Below are 16,271 nucleotides of genomic sequence, written 5' to 3'. Positions count from 1 at the left end.
AAGTGAAAAGAAACACTTGAAACATCTGGGTTTTGTTCCGAACTCGAACATTTGCCTGCAGTGTGGATTTGGACAAATTCACTGTACCCCTGTTCCTCTTCTTTAAAATAGAAATAATTCTATTTTTGTGCTTTGCTGACTGGGAGGACATACTGTATAAAAGTTTGGTGGTGTTATTTATTTGTGCGTTACTGTTCTTGTTCAGATGTCAGGGGTTTTGTAGTGTTCAGTACTATTTGTACTGTACATATTTCTGTGTCTTATTCTGCCCTCATGTATCCCTGTATAATGAGGAAGATAATTAGGGTATAGTAAGGTGTACAAGGGAAGAATTGCAGAGAGGAGGAGAGGGCAGAATTTCACATGCTAGGTGTTTTGGCATCCAGGAGGAAGATCATAGAATCATAGAATGGTTTGGAATGGAAGGGACATTTCAAAGTCCTCTAGTCCAACTCAAGATGTTGAACCACCTCCAGGTTGTCAGTCATTGAGTGCCAGTAGGTGTGTTGGAGATGCCACTGTGATTTCTCTCCCAATAGACAGTGAACTACATCACCTGCCTCTACCATCTGCCTTATTGCTGGTTCTAGCACTGATACCTGCTGCATTCCTATTGGGATCAGCTTGCAAGTCAATATGAGTAGGCAGCTCAAATGGGCCATATTTCTTATATTTGAAGCAAGGGGACCACAAGCTCTTGGCGTCCCCAAAGGACTCCTCCCTTAAGTGGTTTCTCACCTCTTCATTATAAACCAATTTGCTTTGTCTAGATGGTTTTGTTTAGATGTGTTATTTTATACTGGTAGTTGCTAATGATGATATTTCAGGATCACCAAATGTGCATTCACCATCATTAGTGGCTTCTTCTCATGTTATTTGTTTCATGTTCAGGGAATAGCAAGCAGATTGCAAAATAATGAGCTACCTTGTGTATTTCAGAAACATACCTCTCGCAATATGCATTTCAATGATTGTCGTCACAGTTGGCTATGTGTTAACAAACGTGGCTTATTTCACTACAATCAGTGCTGGGGAATTGCTGCTTTCAAAAGCTGTAGCAGTGGTAAGTCACAGAAGAAAAATACAAAGCTATATCCCTGCTGCAGTTGTGTTTGTTGATATGTTCTTATTTCCAGGGAAAAAAGTTGAGGGGACACATCCAATCGGGCTTTTATATGGCTCCTCTTTTACACCAAGTATTAGCATCCTAGTGATCTTAGTCTGAGTTTTGACTGATGAGTGGGATTGCATTTAAGGCCACCAACAGCATTTGTAATGTAATGTTAGAGCATATTTATTGACTTGATATAACAAAGTCAATAGGACTTAAATTTTATAGCCGAGTACATGCTTGAAAAATTCTTTGCTAAACTGTAGACTGAACTCCTGGGCAGCGGGAAACACGGATATTTGTGGAAGTGGAAGCTCTGAACTGGTTTTTGTAGCAAGAAGTGGTAATGCTGTCTCTGCACAACATGCGTCCCAAGTACTTTGGAAGGGGGTTGCTGTGAATACTGGAGTTCATTTGGGAAGGAGTTACAAGGCAACCTGGGCTGGAAATGCTGCTTTGATTGTTCTTGCTGAATTGTGATGATAACACTGATTTTTATATTTATGGTATCTGGCTCGCAATGAGAAAATAAAATTTTCTCTTTACTTTCCAGTAGTGACACTGCCTGTGGCTATTTCAATCGATGTGGCATTTAAAAAATGACCAAATTCTGTAGCTCATGGGAGATCTAGAAACAAAATGTTTTGCAAACCTGAAGAAAATTGTGCATGTCTCCTGTGGTGCCCAAAACTCCCAAATACAGCTCTTCTGTTAACCTAGAACAATAAAGTGTGAATGGATGGACTATACCACTGAGTAGCATCAGCTAAGTAAAATGAAGGCTGTAAGAAAAAAAAAAATATATATGCAGCTCAGACCTTGATCCATTCAGATTGAGTTTTCTTTTTTTTGAATCATAATGGTCTAAACTTAAATAAATCAGGCCTCCACAGCATTGCCTCAACTTGTGATCTTCCAGGCACAGTCAGGCATAAGGGTGGGAGATTTCATCTGCAGTAGCTTTGGTGTCACAAAATAAGAGGTAACAAATGCACAGCACAACTTTCAGTGAGGGATGGAGAAAAGGGCTATAAATAAAACTTACCATACTTATTAATAATTTGTTAATAGAGTAGAATTACTTTCATGTTTTCTGAAAAATCACTGTGTGTTTCTCTCTCCTCTAACAGACCTTTGCTGAACGACTAATGGGAAGCTTTTCTTTAGCTGTACCAGTATTTGTTGCTCTCTCCTGCTTTGGATCTATGAATGGTGGCATTTTTGCCGTCTCCAGGTGAGCATTGCTAATATTACTGGGGATAAAAGGCATGGGGTGTACACTGAAAGTGAGGAAGCAAGGAGCAGGGAGAGTAGGATTCATTCCTTCCGCAGGAAATTAAAAATGACTAAGTAGTTTACTGGGTGTGGGGCTTTTTCTCATTTTGTTCCCATTGAATTTAGTATCTTATTGTTAAAACTCTTTGAATGGCTTGGAAAGGGATCCCTCTCAGTGTAGCACTTAATTAATAGCTGTTTTGTTTCTTGTAAATGAGGGAAATTGGAGGGAAAATATTAACGAATTCCAAACACTAATCACACTAAGATAAGGAGGGGATGTGTTCAGAGATGACTTTGATTTTTGCGTATGAGCTTCTCCTACTAGTCTTTTCATTCAGAATACCTCCAATAAGCCTAGGAAGTGCCTCTGTGCTCTGTGACTTTCATGAGCCGCTTTGCCTAGTCACAGTAATGAGCACATTTAAAGTCTGTCCACATTTATTTCCCACCAGGATGTTCTTCGTTGCATCCCGCGAGGGTCACCTTCCGGAAATTCTCTCCATGATTCATGTCCGCAAGCACACTCCTCTGCCAGCTGTCATTGTTTTGGTAAATCATACAAACAAATGTTCCTGCACAAGAATTCATATTACAGGCTCACTCCAGAGGATTCGAACAGAATTTGGGCACTGCTTGAGTCTCATTTATTAATGTGTACATGGGCTTTGGGCAGGGCAGAGGACAGTAAAGAGAGGAATGAGATTTGGGAGTTGTTCTTATTTTATCATCTCCTTGCTATCTTGTCAGTAGCACTTGAATGCCTATCGCTGCAGCCTAATTCATGTTTTATTGCCCTTTATTTCTGAGGACCTGCTAGTGATGGGCTGGTTCCCTTTCAGAGAAACAAATTCCAGTTAAACAAAAAAACAAACAAACAAAAAAAAGGGATTCATTTAACTGAAAGTGCAGCTAAACACCAGCATCTGGGAGCACCCTAAAGGCTCATTATACTACCTTATAGTGAAAAATGCAAACAATTATGCACTAAGATAATGGAAGGGGAACCCTCAGCAGTGCAGTGTAAAGGTGATTAAAAAAATGAGAGAACGTGTGCCTGGGCAATAGTCTGTGAATTGTCTAAGGAAAGACACCAGTGTTATAGTGGAAATCCTATTACTGACTTCTAAAATAGTGGCAAAGCTAAATGTTGACTGTTAGTTTGCATTGCAGAATAATTTGTGTGGTAAAATGTTAGGACAAAAATGTCAAAATACCCAGCTCAAACCTCAGTTTGCACAGAGCCAAGATTTCTGCTTGCAGTCTTTGTAACCATGGGTGTTCAGCTCCTCTTTTGGGACCGATGGCTGTAATGTATCTGGACAGACCTCAGCATCTGTGGGGAGTTTTAGCTATAGCAGATGTGTGTGCATCTATGAGAGTACACTAGTAAGTTCAGATGCTTGTACTGGAATTTAAATCAGTTTTTGCTATAGATGCCTATAAGCTCACTTCTGAAGTGTCAGCTGAAGTGTTGAATTTTATATTCTGCGCAAGCAACTGTAGGCATTCAAATTTTGAAAATTAGGCAGCGTGATTATAGCGAAAAATTTTAATGGAATTCATTTTACATAAGCATTTCCTTTGCATTTTCTTTCTTTGCGCTGAAGTAGTCATACCTTTTGGGTGAATTGCATTGACTGTTTTCTGTGGAATGAAAAGCACAAAATGTATTAATATATTATTTTTTTCTGAAAGATGTTTTCTGCTATTGCATCTGGTCCTGTTACACCACTGCATTGATTTCCTTTGAAAAAGTCAAATTCTTATATGAAGATGGCTTTCCTTCAGAGACTGTAATTTTTTTTTCTTACCTTGTGGCAACTACAGTACTTGCAGGATATATTCTGCATCAATAGCCTGTATTTTAGTAATTTCCTATTTTATTTCTCCTGCCCAGGTCTATATATTGTAAGATAGGAAAGAGCTCTTCAAGAGAAACTGAGAAAATGAGCTTGTTCAGTGTTTGAGGCTTGTTAAATAAAAAAACATTTTTAGGAATTAAGGGATCTGTTTATGTACGTATGTCCTGGTATTTGGTACATCTGTGCATAGCAACTCCAAGAAATCATGCAATCTGATTGTAACCCTATTTTTTTTTTTCTTGATAGCTCTCCTTCACTGTCTGTGGCCCTTTCTTGCATTATCATGCTTATAACTGAGCTTTCAAACTTTTAGGGGCTGAGTCTATATAGAAGAAATCTTGCCCAATATAATTCAGTGGTAAAATTTCCTTTGACCTTTACAGAGAAGGAGTTTGCTTAATATCTGTGTGTAAAGAAACAAGGATTATGTAAGTCATTAGAGGCTGGAAGCCAGAGACCCATATTTGAAATATTGATCCTTCTGGTTTAAATCCATGCTGTCTTCTGTTTTTTTTCCTAAAAAAAAAAAATGAAAAGGTAAAGAGAGAGAGAAGCTATGAGTCTAGATAACTAATACAAGCTAGTTAAGCTAGTTGTCATTACAGAAAGATTTAGCCCAGCATTTTACTGCATCTGCAGTTGATTTCACCTGTTGCCTCGTTATAAACCTAGAGAGGCTGTGGCTGCCAGCATCTTCCCTCTTGCTGAAGCATAAAAGCTACAGTGAAGTTGACTGATTCCTTCATCCCCAAACGCAAGGACTCTGTCACTGCAGGCATAGGGTGTCTTATGTGAGCAGTGTGGACTACCCTGCAGAGTCCATCCAAACTATAAATATCCTGCTTTTGTCCAGAGATTACCCTGAAATAGATCCCTGTAGCCTACACTAATCATCTAACCCAGGGCTCAAGGCTCTAGTTTATACATAAGCTTTTGCCTGCCTTACAGAAGCCTTGTATCGCAGAACAGCTTTTTAATGAGCAAATGTATTTATTCCAGTGTCCCCTCTCCTTCTTGCTGTTCAGTAGCTGTCTGAGTGACAGCTAAACGCTTCTCTCTGCTTAGAAATGTTTGCAATTCCAACGTGCAATAAGTCTGCACCCTGCAAGCCTGAAAGGTACACTGCAAATACAAGCTGGTGGGAATCCAGTGTGCTGCATCCCATGGTGTGTAGCTACCTCGTACCATGTCCTCTCTGCTGTGCTCCCCTGTTGCTGCCTGGGGGGACTATAAGGCTTTTTCCTTCCACAGGACTGCTTGATCTGCTTTCATACAATCAAATGTGACTAAAATTTAACTGCTCTTATCATTTGCACCGGTGACCACCAAGTAAAACTGCAGTGGACTGAGACGTCTGTCAGATCCCATGAGAATGGTGCCCAGGATGCTCAAGCATTTGGGTGATGCAGTGGGCTGTGTGCCTGTGTATTTGTCTGGGTCACAGGGGACAGATATGTATTGATCACATATGGCCACACAGGACAGATATATATTGATCAAATGTGATCTCAGGGGACAGCTGGGTATTGATCACACACCTGATTGCATGACAAAGGCAGGCCCAAAGTCTCTGGCCCTCAGGTGTTTCTGCAAAAGGCTGTGCTGCTCGTCCCCATGGAAAAAATTGATGTTGCTGCTGTAAAATAGTCAAGATCAATCCAGTAAACCTCTCTCATGCTCTGAATTTCTTTTGCAGCATCCTCTCACAATGATAATGTTATTCAATGGGGATCTCTACAGCCTCCTGAATTTCCTCAGTTTTGCCAGGTGGCTTTTTATTGGACTAGTAGTTGCTGGGTTGATTTATCTCAGATATAAACGTCCTGATATGCCTCGTCCTTTCAAGGTAACCTCTGCTCTCTACTGTTTTACATGAATCCTTCTCCCTCCTATCTATTGTGTAGTCAGACAATAAAGGAGCATTTTCTGGTGTAGAAAGCTAACCTCTTTTTCAAGAAAAAAATGGAGTTAATAGAAAATAGTCTTTTGCACTGGAGGGTATCCTTGTGTTTTCCTGCAAGCTCCCCAGTGCTACTCCAGCTGTGTTCCCTTCTGAAAGAGAATTCTTGCCTATTCCCCCTGGTGCTTGGGGGGCAGTGACTGAAGCTGCTAAGCCAAAGTGACACTGAGGCAGCGTGATGCAAGCTGTGTGAAAATACAGAATCACAGAATCACTGAATGTTAGGGATTGGAAGGGACCTTGAAAGATCATCTAGACCAATTCCCCTGCTGGAGCAGGAACCTAAATGAGATCACATAGAAAGGTGTCCAGGCGGGTCTTGAATGTCTCCAGAGAAGGAGACTCCACAGCCTCTCTGGGCAGCCTGTTCCAGTGCTCTGTTACCATCACTGTAAAGAAGTTTCTTCTCAGATACTTCTAAATACCTCTAAATACCTCTAGACCTGTGTAGTCACATAGGGTTCAAACTGCAAATATTTGGGTTACATGCGCCAACCTGATTTTCAGCCAGTCCTCTATTTTAATGTTTCCTTTGATAAAAGTCTGAATAATTTTCCCATCAAAATTCATGTCTGGCATAAGAATTAATATTAAACTTTTATTTCATTGCCTATCCACTATCTGATATGCCAATTTGATGTGCAAATAAGTTGCTATTGCTATTATTATGATATTTGGGATTTGCAATGGATTGGCAGACACAGTTATTGTGAACTCAGAAAGAAAATGTTAGTCTGTCCCATTGAACAATAGCTGGTTTGGCCTTGGTTCTGCCATTCTTCTTGCTTCATTTTAAGTAAGATCTTACAAAGTATGTTGTCCCATTGTGTATCTGGAAAGATAACGTCCATTAAGAAAAAAAAAGAGGAATCTATCCCTATTTATATATTACCAAGAAGCCTATTTTGTGAACTAAGAATGTGCGCCGTTGCATTCTTGTAGGTGTCTCTGTAAATAAGAAGGTCACAGCCCAACCTGTTTTGCTTTGATTAAAAAAAAAATGCTTTGAGGGTGCACAAAAGAGGAACAGTAGTGCTTCAAGGCATGAAAGGAAGAGAATAATCTCCAAGGAATTCTCCAATTCTCCATTACATCAAACATCTCACAAGCCATGCCTGTAGGCGTTTCCTTCAGAGAGATGCTAACATAGTGATTGTAGTGGCGTTCTTGAAAATTGAGAGAATTAATATTGTTATTTTTTGTACTTTCAGTACTGACACTGGTAGTGCTATCAGTCATACAGTCAGAAAGTGCTTTTTAAGTAGCTATCAATTGCATAGTGCTATCAAATATCTTTATCACTAGTCAAATTGGTGTTTAATTCGCTCTCTTCCTGCTAGATTTTGATTTTTACCTTAGGAAGAAAATCAATATGTTCCTAATAGTTTTAAAAGGTGACTTGAGCTCCTGGTTGTGTTTTAAAATGTTTTCTAATAGGTAATTATCAAAGAGGAAATCTTTACTGCAGTTAGTACTGCTTACTTATCTACTAGGGGATTAGAGAAAGGACTTTCGTGATGTAAGTTATTTACAGCCCTTAGATTTTAAAGGATGTAAAACACTGTAGTGTTTTAGTGTGTAATTAAAAGACTTGTATGGTACTCACTGCATAGCATTCTGCATAGCTTGGTTCCTGCAGTCACTGACATTTTGTGTGCACGTTCTAGATGCCCATATTTCTCCAGAACTATCCTGTACTTCTGGGTTTTATCCAATTTACGTTTCATGGAACATTAAATGCCATAGTCATTCAATAACAAGGTCAATGGAAAGTAATGGTTCTTTGTGTGGTTATTTTTCAGGTGCCTCTATTTATTCCAGCGTTGTTTTCCTTCACCTGCCTCTTCATGGTTGCACTGTCACTTTACTCTGATCCAGTGAATACAGGGATTGGATTTGCAATAACACTGACAGGAGTTCCTGCCTACTACCTCTTTATTGTATGGGACAAGAAACCAAAGTGGTTCAGAAAGTTCCTAGGTAAGGCCCGGTGGGATTCCTCTCTTTCATGCTGAGTCTGGGAATTTCTCAGGGCTCCTTGTGTTGTGAAATCCTCCCTATTGACCCTCTCAGCTGCTCTGAGTTGGGGATGACAATGCAAGTTTCTTTTTGGCGCATGCTATAGCATCGCTCTGCCGGTTACAATCAATGTCCACTAACAAACGAGATACGTTTACAGCAATCCTATTCTTCAGCTAGTGATTGACTTTAAATGACTGGATGCAGCCCAGAAGGCCAACCGTATCCTGGGCTGCATGAAGAGAGGCATGGCCAGCAGGTGACAGGAGGTGATTCTCCCCCTCTACTCCACTCTCATGAGGCCCCACCTGCAGTACTGTGTCCAGTTCTGGAGCCCCCAACACAAGAAAGATATTGAGTTCAGAGGAGAGCCACAAAAATGATCAGAGGAATGGAACACCTCTCCTGTGAAGAAAGGCTGAGAGAATTGGGGTTGTTCTGTCTGGAGAAGTCTCCAGGGAGACCCTATTGCAGCCTTACAGAACTTAAAAGGGGCATATAAGAAAGATGGGGACAGACTTTTTAGCAGGACCTGTAGTGGTAGGACAAAGGGTAATGGTTTTAAACTAAAAGAGGGGAGATTCAGACTAGATATAAGGAAGAAATTTCTTACAGAAACACTGGCACAGGTTGCCCAGAGAGGTGGTAGAAGCCCCATCCCTGGAAACATTCAAGGTCAGGTTGGACAAGGCTCTGAACAACCTGATCTAGCTGAAGATGTCCCTGCTCACTGCAGGAAGTTTGGACTAGATGATCTTTAAAGGTCCCTTCCAACCCAAACCATTCTATGATTCTGTGCTTCTCCCCTCGTCCCTTTCTCCCTTTCCTCCCCTACAAACAGATAATTCCTTTGAAATCACCCACCTCCCTCCCCTGGCCATTGGCCTATGCTAATAGAGACAGTATTACACTCCTAGGAGAATCAGTCATCAGAATTGTGATGACAGGATGGGCTTGGTGCTCACTGCTGAGACCATGTGTCTGTGGATCACTAAGGAGTATTGGAATGGGACAGTCTCAGGCAGGCTTGGTATGGGGATATTGTCCTTAGCAGCAGCTCCCGACAAAACGATAGCAAAATGTACTGTGCCTGACACACCTCTCTGGAAATTGTTTCTGTGCCTCATGAAAAATGACTTCTGCTTGACTTGGCTGGTGTATTTAACACCTGAAATACACTGAGAATAATTTTTATACCATTTCTGAGAGTTTTTGAAAGCATTTGTGGAAGTTCTGATGTGTTGGAGGAGGGTTACTTGGAGCATTTCAATTAGAAAGAAATCAGTATAATTTATTACAGCTGCCCATTCTTCTCTTTTGTTGTTCAGCATGCTAGGTTTCTGAAATGGAGGTAATGGTCAAAGCAAGAAACCAGAATATAGGCAAAATATTTGAGGAACTGATGGCTAATTTATTTAACAAAACTGAAAGAAATTCTACTGCAAAAGGAAAACTCGATCTATGAAAGTTTTCAACTAAAAATTGTTTATTTGTATAGGTGCTCAATCAAAAATGCATGTTGTCTTCTGTGCTTCAGTCTTAAGGGATGCTTTAAAATTAACTGCTCACAAGAAAAGAATGGGGTTTTCATATGTATGTTATTATACTATAACTTTTTATATGTATTTTCCTCTATATAAATATGGGTTATATAGTTATATTCTATCTGTTGTAGGATCTATGAATTTCTGTCTCAATTCATGCTGGAAAGTCCATAGACAATAGGGCAGAAAGTATTTACAGAAAAAGATGTTAGTTTAAGGCTAGCATGCTCTGGTCTTCCTAATTTTATATCCATAAAGTTATAAATTAAGTGCAATGTTCTGGTGATGGGTAGAAAGCTCCACTGTGAATGAAAACAGTTGTATGCAAAATGATTTTCTATTAAATAGTGGGTTTTTTTAATCTCTTTATAATTTCTTAGCCTTGACATTCAGGGACTAGAAATTTTCCCTTATCAAACCCAGGAGATTTTTGTCATTTTTCTGTGAAGTCTCAGAGGTTTTGAAATGCAGTTACTTGAATCTCTGACCACAGGATGCCAGTGTTGAACTGCATTACTTGGCTGAGAGAAAAAAAAAACCTATTCTCTTTAAGGTAGACTGGGTAGATGTGAAGCTTTTTCTGCCAGCTCTGACAATGCAGGTGAATCTTGTAGCTTTTCAGATAACACAAAATTCTCCTCCCAGAAAGAAGGCCTGCTGCCCGTGGTAATATCTACGGATGGACACAGCGTACTGGCTCAGAGGGGAAAGCAGTGGATGCCAGTCAGTGGGTGAAACAGCTTGTTTGCTTTGCAATTGTTATTCCCCAAATAACAAAAGTAATGACAGAAAGCTGATGCTGACAGTTTTGGGGTGGAGCAGAGTGGAGATTCACTTGTTAATAGAAAGATTCTTTTTTTTTTTTTTCTCAGAAGAAGCAATAAACCTTCTGTGTGGAGTCATTAAACTGGCACTATTTTGTGACTGTTAAGGGAGCTCCGTTGTATAGCCTGAGAGCATTTTTCAAAGGCATTGAATGAGGATAAATTCACTTAAGGTACCTCTGTGAGATATAGAAAAGTCATTGGGCAGCTACAAGCTTAATATTCTAAGCTTGAAGCAATATGCATTAGGTGTACGAAGGCATGAAAGAGCAATTCCAGAGATGAAGTCAAGGACAACATGAAAAAATGGGTTTGTCATTTAAGAGGTAGATTTTTGCCAGATTATCTGAGTATCTTCTTCTTTGAGAAGATAACAGATTTTTCTAGACAAAGAAGGTGATAGATCCAACCTACTTCAACAAAGCATTTCACGTAGTTGCACAAGGGGAGTCAAAGCCTGTTAGTCTGAACATTGCACCGTGCTAACAGGGCTATTCCCAGCCTGCTCCATCTGCACAGCTCAGTGCACAAACAGAGTGCTGTCAGGCTCTCGACCCATTTGTAGAGTCACCTTCTTGGGGAACTTGACTTCTTCAGCTCTCCAGACGTGCTTTGGAGGTGACAGATGACTGCTGCTCATAAACCCTGTGTGGAACATGGGGTATTTAAGTAAAGGACAGCACTGGTTCAAAACCACAGGAGTACAGACCAGCCCCACTTGAGATTAGACTGGGTATTCAGAATAGCTTTTGTAAGGATCAGAGGAGAGAGCTGTTGAACAGCCAGACTGAGTAGTGGCATAAGAGACCCAGCCTGAAGATGAGTACTTTACAAAAGGGGTTTCAAGCTGGTTACAGTAGCAGAGCCCTCAAATGGATTACCCAGGAAATCCTCTCCAAGGCTAAATGTCTTTGTTCTGTATGTTTTGACTGTCCTTAATGGCATTTACATTGCCCATTGTCCTTACCAAATTGCTGTATTGAACAAAAGGTAACTTCACAGTTTGTGGGGTTAATAGGGTCTGGGTGGTATTTTGCAGTGAGAATAACATTTTGTTCTCTTCTCTTCCAAATAAATTTTGCTGTAGCACTTGATGTGCTGGGACAAATTATTTTCAGCTAGTACAGGCTTCATTTGACCTCCACTTTCTTGCTTTCTGTAGAACTGATGTGAAAATGAAAAAAGTCAAGACTAGCAAATCCTATGAAGCAGATTACTGTGTAAAAGCATGTGGTACCAGCTTGAGAAAACTTCCATTTGGGCTTCTTCCCTTGAAAAACCAACCTTAGACTCATATTTAAAACATCTATTTCTTTACAGTGGATGGAATTGCAAGGAGCTTAAAAGTTGAATCCTGCTTTATTCATCGCCTCAGCCCATGCTGGGAAAGAGATCTGTTTATATAATAAAATGCCTCTTTCAGGGTTGTTTACAAACAGCAGACGCTTACTCAGGACATAGTGTTATATGCTCAGTTTGCTTCTCTTTGTTGGGTTTGTGCTGTTGGGATCTGCAGGAAATCCTCTCAGCATTTTGCTGTCACAGGGTTGGTGTCCAGCCTTATACATGTGCAGTCATTGACTGCTTTCTTTCTTCACTCTAGCTTTATGTGGTGCTTATAGATACCAGGTCTGGGTTTTTTTTTAATTAAGGTTGTCCTCTGGGACTTATTTAGAGTGAATTGTCCTCTTGAAAGGGAAAAGTAGGGTTTAAAGCAGAGGGGGGAGTCATCTTTGCTGTCATGGTATGTTAAGTGGTCTTAGGGAGAAGTGGCTGGAGAGTTGCTCAGCAGAGAGGGACCTGGAAGTGTTGATTGATAGTCAGCTGAACATGAGCCAGCAGTGTGCCCAGGTGGCCAAGAAGGCCAACAGCATTCTGGCCTGTGTCAGGAATAGTGTGGCCAGCAGGACCAGGGAAGTTATCTTACCCTTGTACTTGGCACTGGGGAAGCCTCACCTTAAGTGCTGTGTTCAGTTTTGGGCCTCTCATTACAAGAAGGACATTGAGGCTCTGGAGTGTGTCCAGAGAAGGGCAACAAAGCTGGTGAAGGGTCTGGAGAACACATCTAATGAGGAGCGACTGAGGGAGCTGGGGTTGTTTAGCCTGGAGAAGAGAAGGCTGAGGAGAGACCTTATTGCCCTCTACAACTGCCTGAAAGGAGGGTGTAGAGAGGTGGGGGTTGGTCTGTTCAACCATGTAAAGTAACAGAATGAGAGGAAATGGCCTCAAGTTGCACCAAGGGCAGTTTAGATTGGATCTGAGGAAGAATTTCTTTACTGAAAGGCATAGGAATGGGTTGCCCAGGGCAGTGGTGGAGTCCCCATACCTGGGGGTATTTAAGAGTCCTCTAGACACAGTGCTTAGGGACATGGTTTAGACAGGGTTTTGTCACTGTGAGGTTAATGATTGGACTTGATGATCTTAAAGGTCTTTTCCAGTTGAAGCAATTCTGCAAATGTGAGGTTAGTCCTGTAACTCCAGGTACTGCCCAAAGCAGACAATACAGAGATACTGACTAGAGAAAGATTGGAACTTTTTTAAGGGGAAAATACTTTATACTGTCTTATCCTGAGTATATTGCAACCAGAAAAACCAAGCAGGCACCCCAGCCCCCCAGCTTGCCTGATTGCTCTTCCATGGCTTCTTCCCAGCACAGAGCAAAACTACCCTGTGGAAATGGAAAAGCAGCAGCCACACACATCACGGGGAGGGCAAGGTCTTGCTGCAGGTGTCTCTCTCCAGTTTGTCAAACAGCAGATTAAAATTCCAGCCAGCTCTCAAGATGCCCAGGCTTTCCCTCTGCTGCCATGCCCTTTTCCAAGAGCTGTTACACCATAGCTCAGCTTGACAGAAAGTCTGTTTTTCTTCTTCTTCCTCTGCTCAGCCTCAGACCTGGAGGGGTGAGGTGTCAGGGGCAAAGCCCTGCTGGCTTCCTGATGCTGGCTTTCTTCCTGCCCTTCACCCCAGCCATGCTCAGTCCACCTCTGAAGTTCCTGCTTTGGGTAGGGGAGGAAAATGCAGTCCCTGTTGACTCTCAGCCTCTCTGACCCCATCACAGAATCACAGTGTTAGGGATTGGAAGGGACCTTGAAAGATCGTCTAGTCCAACCCCCCTGCCAAAGCAGGGTCCCTACACCAGGTTGCACAGGAAAGTGTCCAGGTGGGTTTTGAACATCTCCAGAGATGGAGACTCCACAACCTCTCTGGGTAGCCTGTCCCAGTGCTCTGCCACTTAGTTTATAGTCTAAGGGCAACCTGGTTTTGCACTGAACTGTGACTTTCAGAGAGAAGAGTAAATGATGGTAAAATCTGCCTTAGACAGGAGAGCAGGAAAGTAGTTTTGGTTCATATCTTCTGTGAGTTGCACTGTTCATCCTCCTCGCTTTACACTGGTGTAAATGCCGACATGTTGTGCCAGACAAGGAAAGTCAGAACTTTCTCTTACAAAAACTCCTGCTTGTTTTTTAAAAGGGTTTACTTAAAAAAAGTGATAAGTGAAAGGAGTGCTAAGAGAATGCTCTTTTAGTATGCTCTATGTAAATTGTGCCATTTATGAGTCTAACAAGAAAATCACCAAAAACACCAGAAGGAAATAAACGTCTAGAGTGACAAAAAGACACTGTGAAGTTGCTTTGGATCTCAGGATGTGTGACATTCGTAGACCTGTGAAGCTTTGAAATCATTGGTTTTTGGTGTTGTTTTTTTTTCCTTAGACAGGTCTTGGTATCTTGGCACAACTGAATTAGGTTGTTAGAACTTTTTCAGACTTTTATTTCAACATTGCAGTTTTGTTACAAGTAGTCATGCACAGTAGTCATGCTTCAGGAAAAACCTTTAAATGCATGCGGACCTTTATTGAAGAAGTTTATGTCTCTGTACCCTTCTGTTATTATTGTATATGCATAGTCTTGGACCAGAGGAAAAGAAAACTTAGCTAAAAAGAAAAGATAATTGAATTGGACATTTAAATTATATATGCACCTGGTATATATGACCTCTGTTAACTGTATGTGCAAGCGGGCTGTATAGCAGCTAAGATAATTTTCCTGGCTGCTTCTGCCTTCTCCTCCCCCCTGCTAATTTCCCATGTGTACACTTTTATCTTTGCAGACAGGGTAACTGTAACATTGCAAATCCTCTTGGAAGTCATCCCATCAGAGGAAGACCAGAAATCATGATCTTCATATGCAGTTTTTGGCTTGGTGTTTCATTTCAACCTGAGGAAAAGGGTAGGGAGATATCTTCCCCTATCAAATGTTCTGCAAACTGGAGGAACAAGTCACAGCTGAGATGGATACCAAGCGAGTCAGTTACCAGAACTGTATTTTATGATGTTGCAAATATATTTTTTTTTAATGTGGTTCATTTACATGTAGAAAGGAAGAACCTGTGCTCTAAGGGAACTCAACTCTTCACTATTTCTTTTGTTACAGTGTCATATTTTAACAAACTGTAGGTTCATCAAACTTAGGATTTTGGTTGCATTGTCACTGAAAATAAGTTTAAGCAATGTATAAGTAATAGTCAGGTGTACTGTGAAGAATGTATCCTGCTTGCTGTTCCTGAAGAACCCAACTCTTACCAGAGGAAGGGTGAGATAAAGCTGCTGAGTTTCACTTACTAATGTTTGACAGCCTGATTTGACTTCTTTTGGCTCACTGAGAACACCAGCACACTGGTGCAGAAGCACAACGGTTTCCACAGCTTTGTGGTGACAAGTTCAAGGTTTCTTCATTCCAGAATTGTTATACTATTGCTGATAGGAACATCTTCTGAGAATTAATATTTCTGTCAGTAGGACAGGAAGATGTTAGCCTGGGGGCAGTAATTTCATACATGTTCAAGTTTCTACCAGCCTGGAAATGATTACTGTTTTTCCCAATGTTTCTTTGTGTACATATGTATAGGAAATACAGCAATAATAATCTTCAAACGAGTCAAAACATTTGAATGTGACCTCCATTGCTGTCTGAATGTTTCCTATTTAGAAGTGTACGGACCTGCAGTTATCATTCAGGCAAACCTAATTTTCAAGTTCTACATCATTGTTGGTGGGCAGAAATGAATAGTAGTTGCTGGTTCTACAACCAGTGGGAGTACTGTATAGACATGGCAATAAATGTGGTACCTTTTTATGAATAAGGTATAAGATAAGCTACAACAGAGTCATTGATTTGAGTAAGATACGTGCCTAATCTGTGGGCTTTTCATTCAAGCACACTCCAATTAACTGGGTTTTGAACCACCAAGGAACAGGAGCTCTGTCAGTGTCTTCCTCCCGGTTTTATCTCAGCAGAAACAGAGAAAGGCCATCAAAACTGATAAAATCAAATGGAATTTATCTTCAGAATGATGTTTGAGCTGAGATTTGGTTCAAATATGAGCTGAAGTTTTGCTCTTTTTAAAATATAGTTGTAGATAAAGAATTTTTTTTAATGCTTACAAATTCAGTTTTATATTGTTAGTCAAAGACTACTCAACCTTAAGATTAAGGTTTATTAAAACTTTGTTAAGAATATAATGCTTAAATATTGAATGCACTACTTTTTGAGCTGTTTGCTCTCAGCAAATCACATGTTTCATGAAAACTTTTATGGAACTAAACAACATTAAACTCCTAAACTGGGAAAAAAGCACAACTAGTAGCCAGACCACTACAGTGAAGGGAGACTG

At 40.7% G+C, this 16,271-nt stretch overlaps 1 protein-coding gene across 1 annotated transcript; it reads left to right on the top strand.

Moving 5' to 3' along the window:
- Nucleotides 1–916: 916 nt before the first annotated feature.
- On the top strand, nt 917–14,776 carry LOC104532172 (cystine/glutamate transporter-like). The gene is made up of 6 exons (XM_010177338.2): nt 917–1,063; nt 2,242–2,345; nt 2,842–2,938; nt 5,948–6,097; nt 8,014–8,191; nt 14,709–14,776. Exons 1-6 carry the CDS (start codon nt 917–919, stop codon nt 14,774–14,776), a joined length of 744 nt encoding a protein of 247 aa, XP_010175640.2.
- Nucleotides 14,777–16,271: the final 1,495 nt, after the last annotated feature.

This window comes from Antrostomus carolinensis, unplaced genomic scaffold, assembly GCF_000700745.2.
Source record: "Antrostomus carolinensis isolate BGI_N321 unplaced genomic scaffold, ASM70074v2 scaffold210, whole genome shotgun sequence".
NCBI lineage: Eukaryota > Metazoa > Chordata > Aves > Caprimulgiformes > Caprimulgidae > Antrostomus > Antrostomus carolinensis.
The sequence above is the reverse complement of the archived record's forward strand: the minus strand, read 5'-3'. Positions and strand labels throughout refer to the sequence as shown.

Bases quoted from the DNA above. Each gene is read 5' to 3' on its own strand.
- LOC104532172 (XM_010177338.2), top strand. From the start codon at position 917: ATGAGCTACCTTGTGTATTTCAGAAACATACCTCTCGCAATATGCATT. The intron at 1,064-2,241 runs GTAAGTCACAGA...CTCCTCTAACAG, and splicing joins TTTCAAAAGCTGTAGCAGTG to ACCTTTGCTGAACGACTAAT. The intron at 2,346-2,841 runs GTGAGCATTGCT...ATTTCCCACCAG, and splicing joins GGCATTTTTGCCGTCTCCAG to GATGTTCTTCGTTGCATCCC.